At 32.6% G+C, this 13380-nt stretch overlaps 1 protein-coding gene across 1 annotated transcript; it reads left to right on the top strand.

The window, feature by feature from the left end:
* Nucleotides 1-6636: 6636 nt before the first annotated feature.
* LOC112518191 (uncharacterized protein At5g01610-like) lies at nt 6637-8644 on the top strand. The gene is made up of 2 exons (XM_025125802.1): nt 6637-7255; nt 8140-8644. The coding sequence occupies exons 1-2, from the start codon at nt 6752-6754 to the stop codon at nt 8203-8205; spliced, it is 570 nt and encodes a 189-aa protein (XP_024981570.1). The 5' UTR covers nt 6637-6751; the 3' UTR covers nt 8206-8644.
* The last annotated feature ends 4736 nt before the right edge of the window (nt 8645-13380 follow it).

The raw sequence follows: 13380 nt of genomic DNA, 5'->3' as shown, positions 1-13380 counted from the left end.
GGAAAGGAAGGGGGCCGATTTGGGGTTTGATAGGTATTCCGGATCCATATGATGAAAACGTGACCGTACTTGTACCAAACGCATAAAGACTTGTACCTTACACACCATTAGCAAAACCTTCATTTCGTACGGGGTAAATTTGGACATCCATCTCATTTTTATTTTGTACAAATGGAACTCTTTATTTGTGTTCCGACAAGAAAATAAATGCAAGAAAATAACTTTTTTTTTGATAAATCAGAAGATTCAATCTGTTATGTTAGTCGACTAATCGTAGGACGTTCACCTGTTTTACAGATAGCCCGAAGTCACCATATTTAAACATCTGTGGCTACAAAGAGATTTTTGTTCCTACTTGAATTTGAACTTGGGATTTCCAGACACTTTTGACCTTTAGAGCCCAAATTCAAACCAATCAAACACCACCCTTGTGGTTAAGAGAATAATTTTTTGTGTTCTATAACTGATGAGAAAGGAAATGCAAGGTGGTGTTTTTATAAATACTAGTTGTGTACCCGCGCAATGCGGCGGGAGCCATGAATTTTAACGATTTTGAAGTTTCACTGGTTTTATAAGATAAGATTTAACGATGATATATGTTACACTTGGTCTTTACATATTAATACAATTTGAATAAATAAGAGTTATGGTTCCAATTACAGACTATCGATGAAAAAAATTGTATGACAGTTTAAAATCCAATATATTTAAAATCCAACATATTTAAACGACTCCACAAATGTGTTCGATTTACACCAAGAGCAAAGAACCAAGAAACTTGAGTTTTAAGATAAACACTCAAAACCAATAAAGAGAACTACAAATTTGACAGATCATAAGCCATGAAAAGACCCAAAAAAATGGGTTTTAGAATGAAATTTCAACTGCTTACCCTMTTTCTTGTCTAGAAACTCAGATTAAGGTTGAATTAATACATGTATATATATATTTCAAAAAAACCCAAGAACATATTAATTCAGAACATATTATACAGTGCAATTTGGACAGTCTAACCCCAAAATATATAGTATATGTATAAATAAATAACTATAAAAGTATAAATCGTAAATATTAAAAATATTTTTTCACAATATATATAATAATATAATTAAGTCAAAAACTATTCAATATTTGACTCATTTCGAAGATATTAACGAGACGATTATAATGGTGTAACTTGTTAAAATAAAAATGTATTTTTTTAAACATGTTTTAATTGATATACGATTATGTATATTAATTTGATAAAGGTTTAAAATGAAACATTTAAAGGTGAAGGACGTAAAGTAAATTAATTAACTAATTATAGGGGTATAAAGTGTAAATTTAAAATTATAATTTTTAAAAAATCTTGTGAAAGGGTGAGTGTATGTGAGAAGATGAGGGCCTGAAGAAGTGAAAAAATATAAAAAGTATTTTAGTCATTTAGTATTTTAAGACTTTAAAACTTTTGTTAAATTTGCTTTATAAGATATTATAGATATTGTTATTTATTTACAATTATGGGCCATATATTGTATGGTCCAAATGTGTGAGGTAGTTTGTTTTTCTATACTTATTGATCTGATAAGTTTAATGAATTATTTGTTTCGTTGTTTTCTTTATTAATTAATAAGATGTTATTAAAATGTCAAAGGAAAAAAACGAGCTTTTATTGATTAAGGCACCAAATTTCAAACCAACCCTTTGGGGAAAAGAAAAACGAGACCACTTCACACATCTTGCTCCAATCGTCGTTCGTGTATCTCTTTTTGTTGCTCCCCTCCTCATCCGCTGCTCGTTGTCTGTGTTGTTTCCCTACTTCCTATATGTGCTGCTCTCATCTTGATTCGTTAGTAATCTCTCTTTACCTTAGTTGGTTGATTCTAAGAGTGTTACAAATACTGCATAATTTGCAACACATCGCTCTAAAACGTATGGTTTAGAACTTATACGGTAGGATTCACGCTTTGATTTGCCATATCATGTTTCAATCTGGACACGGAAAATAATTTTTTTCAATAACGTTGTGTATTTATAGTTACACAAGTCGAACACAACATCCCCACCCAATGCAAACTTACAATATTGAGTCTATGCCTTTAGGTGCATGTGAAGTTGTGGACCTTGCATAGATTGTGAGGTTGGACATGGGCATGGTAATACGGCGGGGATGGGGTGGGTTTTGTAATCCCTGGCTCCGGCCTCGGTTTTTAGTAACAGCCTCCAACGGATATGGGGATTAACATTCTGCCCCTGGTCAAACCTCTTGAAGTCCATTTGGACCATTTCCTTTCAGTTTCTTATTATTTGAAATCCAATAACAATAGAGGCCCATTATCAGAATTTCCAAAGCCCAAATACTTATTAAATGGGAGATGCCGTATTTTGTTATACAATTGCATTTATACAGCTACTGTCATTTTACTATTTTGTTGCATTATACATATTTATTTCCCTTTTCAAGTACGAAACAAATCGGGTGGACTCTTCATGGATGGAGAGGCTTTTGAATAGAACGGGAGATTCTTGACAATTGTGTTTTGCTTGTGTTTGTTATATTTTTTGACATTTAAATGAAGGGTTGGATTCACGTGAGACCAGCATGTTTTCGTGAGACCACTTTTTTACAATTGAAACTTCACAGCAAAATGTTGTGAAGGTAAAAAAAAAAAGTCGAACCTTCATAGTGAAAACACTGTGAAGGTTACTTTCACAACATTTTGCTGTGAAGCTTTAAGTGTAAAAAAATGATCTCACGTGTCTCACGAAAACAAGATGGTCTCACATGATCTCAAGTTTTTTTAAAATAAATATCGCATTATATTATCTTTGAAGCTTATAATTTGATGAAATATGGACCTTGAGAAACAAATTCCTAATTTTAATTTTGTATTCAGAACATTTATAAAACAAACATTATCTCATCTATTAATCTATATTTTGTAAAATCATTGCTTATTTCTTTCAGACTGTTTATTTAGCACTGAAAATAGACATCCATTATCATAATTCAGACAACGTCTTAATTCAAACTGAGAGCTTAGTCCAGGCAATGTTCATTGAAAAAAATAATCCCTCACTACGATATTATTTGTTAATACTTGTGTTTTCTTTCTGTTACATTCTTTTTCATATAAATGAAGTCATGATTTTTGTTTGACCTCTAAATGAAAACATGCAACCATAAGGGTGGTGCTTGATTGGTTTGAGCTTGGGCTCCAAAGGTCAAAAAGTGCATGGAGGTCCCAGGTTCAATCAAAGAGGATTATAAATCCCCTTGTGGTCACAGAGGTTCAAATATGGTGACTCCGGGCTACCTGCAAAGCAGGTGGTCGCCTTAGGATTAATCGGTTCGCATAGCGGGTTGGATATTCAAGTTAATAAAAAAATGAAAACATGCCTAGTTAAATAATTTCTTCCAAAAGGAAATAAAAAAATATAACAGGTTTTAAAAGTTCAATCCCATTAAAATTAAGTGATTACCGAGCGTATAAATATATAATAAACAAAGTGGTGTCAACGACACCTAGGATTAATGACGATTTGTTTGTTTTTCTATACTTGATACGCAAAATTTGATACATTAAAGAGTGTTTGTCATTACTGGTCATCGGAATCCTCGAAACTTGATCTCTACACTACACTTTCTTATGACAACCGTACTTAAAACTAAAACAAGCTTCATTTCTCACCTTCCAAATTGCCAAATGCAAATAGTTACCCATAATGAACAGTCGAACTCTGATTTGAATGATTTGATCAAATTAGTTGGTCGTTGGTCGAAAGTTAATTGACAAACTGACATGGTTATCCTATTCGATCTCCTTACACTGCCCATTCGCATATCTTCATGTCTATATATGATATTTAATTTTTCAGATCCAGCAAAGAACCAAAGAAGTTTGTTTTGAAATACAGTTCATGTCAAATTTGAATCTCGAGGGGTTGTTTCTCGATCGATATCATGTTCTTCCAACTACTAAACACATGAACAAATAGTTGAACATACATACAACTTATGAGTTTTAAGCAAAATTGGACATACATGCAACTTATGAACAAATAGCTTAACAACAATGGTTGTGGAGGTAGAATCATTGGTAATTGGTGGACGATGGTGGTTATGGAGGACGTGAAGATGGTGGATAGTGGTGGTGGTGGTGGTCGACAGTGATAGAGGAGGTAGTTGTAGCCTATGTGGCGGAGGTAAGTGTGATGGCGTGCAATGGTGGAGGTTATGGTGGAGTTGCTGGTGGCCAACGATACTAGTGGTGGTGGAGATGGACGGTGGTGGTTGTGGAGGACGTGAATATGTTAGATAGTGGTAGTGGTAGCCGATAGGTGGCCGACGGTGGTAGTGGTGGTGGTGGGCAGTGGTAGTGGTAGTCTATGTTGGTGGTTGTGGCTATGGATGGTGGTGGTCGGTGGCCGATAATGGTTGTAGAGGTGGTGATAGACGATGGTGGTCGGTAGTCAATGGTGGTTGAGGAGGAGGTGGAGGTGGCCGACGGTGGCTACCGGTGGTAGCAACGGCCGCAAGTAGCAATGGTGACCATTAAAATAAATATTAAAAGATGATTAATTAGTAATATTTTAGTTTTTGTCTCGTCTTGTCCCATCTTGTTACACCTATTTTGGTGGAACAACACACGCTGTCTCACCTTGTCCCTGTCACATGTCACGTCAAACGTGGAACCGTAAGTCCTAATCTATCATCTGTCATACTAAACGTAGGACAACAAGTTTTATCACGTCCTATCCTGTTATGTCCCATATACCAAACGACTGATAATTTTTTTTCATCCACATGTTTGCACGTCATAAATAGGATGCTTCGAGTATTTCGTATCTTTTCATATTATGGAACAAATTAAAGCTACGATGAGGACCAGCCTATGGATTATTTTGGGTTTTTATGAGCATTATAAATGGTATTATCCTAGTAGGACAATAGAGTACACGTGGCAGCAGGAAACTGTATGAGATGGTGGTCCACGGTGGCGAATGTGTACACGATGTACCAAGTCTACGTGGTAGGGTTATGTAAAGACAAAGACCATGCATTTGCAATAATTATCCTCACATGCCACCATTTCCCATTAACGGCTACAATTAATATTTTATAATACTAATCCATTTATGTATTTAAAAAATATATTATATCATATTATAAAACGTATTTTTAATTGTTAAATAAATAAATAAATCATATAAAACCATTGCTCCTTGGGACACCATTAATATATCTTTTTTTTATTTAAAAAAAATAAATAAATAAATAAACATTAATTAACACGAAATTGATTACCAATAACTTTAATCAGTTTCACACGAAACTCACCTTCAATGACACCAATGTGATAAGGTATTTTTTTTATCTCACTCAGCAACTAAAACTAGTCATCGAACTCGATTCAAAAGGCCAAACCCCACTGTTTATAAGGCATAGAAAGAAGTAAAGGAGGGAGACAGCGAAACAAACTCCAGCAAAAATCGATCTATGTCTCCCCTCCACCCACAAAACGCTTCAAAGGCGATGAACAGCAAAACGACCATATACATACAGCTACAATCAAGTACGAGTTTTTGTCCTGATTTAAAACCAAAATTAACCGATCATATGCTTGATTTAGCTTTATCGATTTAAACTGGTTTTTATTTTAAATATTTGAAATATAAATAAAATGGGTCCTTGGTAAGAAATAATTGAGTTTAATTAGGGACATGAAAGGTGGTGTGTTTCATTAGAAAAACGCCAAAAAATAATTGGTTGTTTTAATCAAATTTACAATCCCCACCTGGTCGCCTGAAACATACCAATCACTTCAAGGATAAAGTTGTCACATATTATTATTTATATCTATAAATATTTTAATTAAAATAAAAAAAAAACATTATAAATCAGTCAAATTTAATAGTTATCAATGTGTTATTTGACAGTTATTGAATGATTTAATGTAGAATGATTAAGTGGTTGGGATGATTAAGAGACTCTCTTTATATAGTGCAAAATGAAATATAATTGTTCGTTAATTGTTTACAATGGAATTAGGGTGCGGAATGGTTAAGGAAGACACATGATACAAAATCATAAAGAGAGTTCTTTAGAACTATTAAGAGACAGACTTTTGTTTCCTAAACAAGATTCACCTCTTAACGATTCAAAAACTGACTCTTAATTAAACTATTAAGATGTAAACAAACAATCTCTAAGACATCTCCAAAATATACTTTAAAAACAAAAATTACTTTCATCTCCAACAGTTTTTTCATTTAGAGACTAGGATATAAATTATATCAGTAATTCTATCAGAAGTAGACATTTAAAATACATTACAATAACAGAATTCACCTAAAAATATATCACTTGAACATTATATCAACCATTGATCCATCTTAAAAGTACACCCATTTTGCAAAAATCCCGAATCCACCACTAAATTCTATTATATCCAATCAACAATTTATATTTCAAACAAGTAAAAAGAAGATAGAAATAAAAAATTGAAGGGGAAGAAATGCAATTGCAAACAGGCCACATGGCTATAGCTGATTGGCAGGAGGTGGACCCACTTACAAGGGCCAATAATTGATCATTCTCCTAATCCACTCTGGACTCTTGCTGGCAATCCGCCTCCTTCTTCCATTCTCCAATTCCCTTAAACCCTACCCTTCTTAAAATCACCAATATTCTGCAGCCCTGTTTTCGCTACAATTAACCTAACCCCCAAAACGCCCAATGCCCTAGAAAACCCCACCTCAAAAAAACATGGCAAATATGCGTATTCAACAACTTCCATTATCATTCTTCATTATCACCCTTTTCACCCTCTCGCTTTCAATTCAAATCTGTGTCTCATATTCTAAAGAATCTGCAACTATCTATGAAATCCTCAGATCAAACGGCTTGCCGATTGGTTTGTTACCAAAAGGTGTGACCAATTTCACTTTTGATGATTCGGGTCGATTTGAGGTGCATTTGGATCAAGCTTGTAATTCGAAATTCGAGAACGAATTGCACTACGATCGGAATGTTTCTGGTAAGTTGACTTATGGTCAGATCGATGGAGTTTCGGGAATTTCTGCTCAGGATTTGTTCATGTGGTTTACGGTTAAGGAAATTCGGGTCGATATACCCAGTTCCGGGTTGATTTATTTTGATGTGGGTGTTGTTCATAAACAGTTCTCTTTGTCGTCGTTTGATACACCAAGGGATTGTTTGGCTTCTACTATGTCGATTTATAATCAGCTCATCACTCAAACTGTGCCTAAGGTAAATAGAATGAAAATATCTTTGACTTTCTTTTAATTTTGACTTTTTGCTATCGAGTTCCACGAATTAACCATCGATTCGTATGAATTCCAAGAATCGCTTTCTGGGTTGTGGAAAGTGGTCAATTTTGAAAAATGGGTTTGGGTTCAGGTTATGAATGAAGCTTGGATTTTGTAGTGAAAATATTTCTGGCTTTTTTTTTAATTTTGCCTTTTTACTAATGAATTCGATAAAATTAACCATCGATTCTTATGTATTCTAAGAATCGGTTTCTGGGTTGTGGATTGTGGTCAATTTGGAAAAGGGTTTGGTTCAGGTTACGAGATGAAGCTTCGATTGTGTAGTAAAAATATCTTTTGACTTTCTCTTAATTTTGACTTTTTGCTATTGAATTCAATAAAATTAACCATCAATTTGGATGAATTCTAAGAATCGGTTTCTGGGTTGTGGAATGTAATCAATTTACAAAATGGGTTTGGGTTCAACATATGAATTAAGCTTGGATGTTGTTGTAAAAATATCTTGACTTTCTTTTCATTTTGACTTTTTGCTATTGAATTCAATAAGATTAACCATCGAATTGTATGAATTCTAAGAATCGGTTTCTGGGTTGTGTAATGTGGTCAATTTAGAAAATGGGTTTGGGTTCAGGTTATGAAATGAAGCTTCAATTTTGTAGTAAAAACATCTTTTGACTTTCTTTTAATTTTGACTTTTTGCTATTGAATTCGATAAAAATTAACCATCGTTTCATATGAATTCTAAGAATCAGTTTCTGGGTTGTGGAATGTGATCAATTTAGAAAAGGGGTTTGGGTTCATATCATGAATTAAGCTTGGATTTTGTAGTTTCTAAAGTCTGACCTCTTTATTTCTGATATGCAGAGCCTATCAAGAAAACTCAGACACCAAAAGCTCCACCATCAAGAACCATCAATGGCGGTTTTATGAATTTGAACTCATTGGGTGCACAAAAGTTGATTCAAATTGGCAACAATATCTCAATCAAGTTAATGGGTATTTCCATTCTTTGTATGTATATGTTTTCTTGAGAAGATCCAAGAATCTTGTGGTGTTGCTTTTTGGGGGTTTTCTTTGTATAGTATATTATAGAGTCTGCAAACAAGTTTGAAATCAACATTTTTGAAGAACATAATGCAGAAGGAAAGCGAATTCGAAAAGTATACGTATTGGAGCAAGAAATCAAAAGGTTGTATGTATATCCGGTTATCATACGAATTTATTTTTACGTTGTTCCGATTCATAGTTAAGAAAATAAAATCGTTCATTCGTGTATGAACCTTGTTTTTCTGTAAAATGTCAAGTATTAGCTCATGAGGTATGCCTACTTCTTGATCAAATGAATAAGGAAATAAGTTGGATCTTTTGTGATGTTTTTAAAGTATATACTTTCGAAATATGGATAGTTATTTTGAGACGGAGGAAGGGGTCATTTACTTAATTGCTTACCCGGTAAGCGCTTACCGATATGAGTCAACATTATGATTTATTTTGTTGCGTAAGATTTTAGTACATTAAAACATATCGAATGTAACAATTTACTGGGTAAGCGCTTACCTGAGTAAGAGTCATTGTCATTTTCACTTACCGAGTAAGACTCTATTATTCTCATCGCTTTTACCCGGTAAGATTCTTGGCCCTTCTCATGTTTATCTGATGAGAAAATTTATCCGATAAGCACTTACCGAGCAAGTCTTTAGTAAACGGCCCCGAAGTAACATTTACATACCGCAAACGTTGACACACACTTTTCCCCTACCCGTACCTGAGATATTTAGGTATATTAGTATATAACCTTAATTGAGTGTCATACTCATATATGCATATAAGTTTAAAGGAGACTTTAATTAAATCCATAACCTTCTGATGAGTATGAAGTTGTTACTTTTAATAGGTCATGAGGTCATGGATTTAATTAAAGTATCCTTTAAACTTACATACGTATATGACACTCATCTTACATTTGGTGAGATTTGAACATTTGACCTTCAAGGATGCTAATAACCCGGGTACTACCCTCTGAGCCACCACCCCTTTAGCTGTTCTTGTAATGTTTCTATTTCAAATATAGACGGCTAGCTCTTTTTTTTTTTTTTTTTTTTGTTTTTTTTTTTTTTTTTTTTTTTTTTTTTGGGGGTTTTTTTTTTTTTGTAAGGGTGTCCGGGCCAAANTTTTTTTTTTTTGTAAGGGTGTCCGGGCCAAAGCCCGACTAATCCCCGGCAAATTTGGAGGCTAAACATGGCCCCACTTAAATGTCGCCAACACTATCCTTCCAGGGCTCGAACTCGGGTTCATGACGGCTAGCTCTTTGCACGTGTGAAATTCCCAAAATCTAGAATACAATTCTATATGTTTTTATGTTGTTGAACATATTCTTGAAAACAATATAGCAAAGGTCTGTGTATATCTTACTCTCTGGACTTCATTTCGAATGTGACATCCTCGATGCATTTTGTTTGGCTTATGTTTTTGTTTTCCATTATGAGTGAAACGTATTGTGCAAGTGTTTAATATATGAATCGACACGTAAAGAAGACGACTAAAATTAATGTCGAAAATTGTGATTGTGACGTAAAAATAGACCCTAAAAGTGGGTGGTTAGTAGATTTACTCACCTACTTGTGCTTGCAAATTGTCGATTGTTTACTATATTTGTAGGTATCCACAATTGGTTGCTTCAAGTGTAATTGCATTATACACATTACTTGTAATATATAAATTTGGAAAAGGAGAAATAAGTATTTTTAATTGGGAGAGATTAATTAAAGTATTTTTTTTTTTTTGCATACAATACCGTTTTGATGGACTAAAATCTTGTCCGGTAAGTAAATGATAGTGTTAAATTTTACCGGTAAGCGCTTACCAGATAAGTGTTTGGTAAGCGACCCCTAAGTCATGTTTTTTTTTTATTAACAAACAATACAAAAATACCAATTTTTGCTAGATAATATTATTTTTCTGTTCGATACTAATTCGTTTGTCGAATGAGATACAATTAAATTCCGGAAGCAACAGGAAAAAATGTTGGAAGCAGGTGTCCAAATTTTTTTTGTTAAAGATAATAACCTATGTCAGAATGAAATAAAAATATATTGACAATTTTATCAGTTAGAAGCGAATGTTAGGTTCCAGTAAGACCAGTTTGTTTTCATGAGAACGGATGTGAAAGTATAGAAACATACTAAACATTCACAAACAGAAACATATGATATAATGTTGGGTATGTGTCCATATTTTAGGCCCATAATTGTGGCCCAAACCAAGAAACAATCCAATCGAAACTCGAAAGCCCGAGATCAGGCCCATAAAAGTTTTGATGGCATGTGAATTTCATGAACCGGTTTAGGTCATTCGCTCCCACATATGATAGATTATGTCTGAAACTGAACCGAAAACATACTAATTGATATCAAACCGATATATGCCATTTTCTGTAACAAATGTTTAACGGTTGGATACTGTTAAAATGGTGCACTGTAAACCATCATTTAGTATGTATACAGAGATGGATGAGAATCTATAAACATTTGTTGTTCAAATGATCTATAAGTTTGACAGGGTAAAAGGTTTTATGGGAAAACGTTCAAACATCTGTCATAATGTAAAATATTGCTGAAATGATATAGTATTAAGACAAATTTTTATTGAATAAGACTTTTACTATAAAAGTCGACATCTTTATAGACTTGATATATTTAATGGTCTTATTGATACAATCACTATAGAAGTGATGCACGAACGAATTTAGGCCCACATCCGAGTCTAAAGAGTTGAGTCCGACATGATTGGCTTACTATAAATAAGTAGGGTTAGGACCAATGGTTCCATTTTGTCTTGATACATAGATTGATTAAATGTGTGTATATATATATGGAGAGATAACTGATTAGTTTGTGGTAACCGTGAGATCCAATGTAAATCATTTGTTTTGAGAAATTTAAGTATATTTCTTAAATAAGCTAAAATAGTAATATAATATTTCTATTTTTGACAGCTAAACAAAATATTTAATTAAAATTAGTTACTTAGTATATTAATTACCTAATATACATCGTATTTTAAAGACGTTTGTGAATCAAAGTGTACCATAGTGATAAAGCTCACAATTTGTGTATCACAATGTATTTTATTTGTTTTATGAAATGTATCATGGTGTGCATTTTCATTGTTTTACAAAGGGTATTACATTGTGCGTCTTGTATGTATATTTGGGTATCACAGTGAATATCTTTTGTAGGTATTACAGTGTGTATATTTTGCTCACATAAGGTTAATTGGAATAAGGTTCGCTGAATAAGATTCGTCGGAGAGATGGGAGAGGATATTTATAAAATCCCTAAAATGTCCTTAATTAATATTTTAAGTTGAAATTATCATAATTATTAATTTTTTAATTTAACCTTTTGATTTGTGGTTGAGATTGAATCACATGATTACCACAAACAAAATAGTTCTCATTTGATTAGACCTATATATATATATATATATATATATATATATATATATAGAGAGAGAGAGAGAGAGAGAGAGAGAGAGGGCGTTCAAATAAAAACCTGCCCCATTTGTGTAAACCGTGTAAACCAATCTCATCCATCTATTTTCTTGATCAATGGCCAAGATTAGTTTACTTTATTTTAGGAAATTAAAAAAATATATATATATATATATATTAAAAATATATTTTATTTCAACAGTGGGGCAAAAATGGTAAACCAAATTTAACATTTGGTAACATCTCTCTCGATATTAACGACACTATTTTCATTTTTTAAAATAATATATTATTTTTAACTTTAAATCACATCCATCAATAAAACATATAAAAAAAAAAAAAAAAATGAATACAACACACCATATTCAATTATATGGAGTGAATCGTTTTAAATTTTGAATTACATTATATGAACGAAATTGGTTTCAAAATTTAATCAACAGACTAATCCACGTAATACTGATCATATTTCGTAATTTTCATTATACTGGTAGATGGATCCGTTACACTTAGATAACGAAATTTTTTCATCGATTATTGACTTCATAAAAGTTTATAATACAACATGAAATTGTTTCACTTATGCAACCATTTCACTTATCAGGCCCAATACTGCCATGAACCAGTTTCACTTTCATGAAAACTATTTTATGTACAGTAATTTTCTTATTTCACTACCGATTTGATGGAATCATTCATTTAGTCCTTACAATCTTGAAGATTCTGGAGCATGTTACAATCTTCAAGATTATGTAGCAGATCAAAATCATTTCCCCGTTTCATCATGCACTTCATTCACGACTAGCGAAATACAAAATGGCTCAACTACACCATCAATGCAATGGGTTCACCAAGAAAATGTTTCGGTTCACATAATTTATTTGCAACAAGACTCGGTTTCACGTTCATGAAACTTGTTTCATTTTTCTTTTCATAATTTATTTTCAAAATGTACCGGTTTCATTTTCCTTTTCATCAACAAAATGGATCAACTACACCATCAATGTAACGGTTTCACCATAAAAATGTTTTGGTTCACCTAATTTATTCGTAACATGAACCGGTTTCACGTTCATGAAACCTGTTTCATTTTCCTTTTCATAATTTTTTTCAACATGAGCCGGTTTCATTTTGCTTCTCATAAAAAAAGGATTAACTATACCATCAATGCAACGGGTTCACCATAAAAATGTTTCGGTTCACCTAATTTCTTTGTAACATGAATCAGTTTCACATTCATGAAACTTGCTTCATTTTGTGCATTTTTTTTGTTCATCTACGTTTTGATGATTTCATTCTATAATTTAATTGTTTCATCAAAACACGTTTCCTGATTATAACTCGTGACAATATATGAAATCCAAATTTTTTATATTTCAATATAATTAAATATTTAAATATTACCATTTATATAATTTCCTTTATTACGTTTTCTTAATTAAAATTTATTAATAACTTTCATATTTAATAGAAATTGGTTAAATTTAATTAGAAAAAAAAAGGAATTTTCATATTGGTCGAAATTGGTAGCATGGTTTTCATTTGAATATGCCCCTATATATATATATATATATATATATATATATATATATATATATATATATATATATATA

This window comes from Cynara cardunculus (genome assembly GCF_001531365.2).
Source record: "Cynara cardunculus var. scolymus isolate 2C chromosome LG 9, CcrdV1, whole genome shotgun sequence".
NCBI classification, from domain to species: Eukaryota; Viridiplantae; Streptophyta; class Magnoliopsida; order Asterales; family Asteraceae; genus Cynara; species Cynara cardunculus.
This window is presented reverse-complemented; position numbering and strand designations above follow the sequence as displayed.

Bases quoted from the DNA above. Each gene is read 5' to 3' on its own strand.
- LOC112518191 (XM_025125802.1), top strand. From the start codon at position 6,752: ATGGCAAATATGCGTATTCAACAACTTCCATTATCATTCTTCATTATC. The intron at 7,256-8,139 runs GTAAATAGAATG...TCTGATATGCAG, and splicing joins TCACTCAAACTGTGCCTAAG to AGCCTATCAAGAAAACTCAG.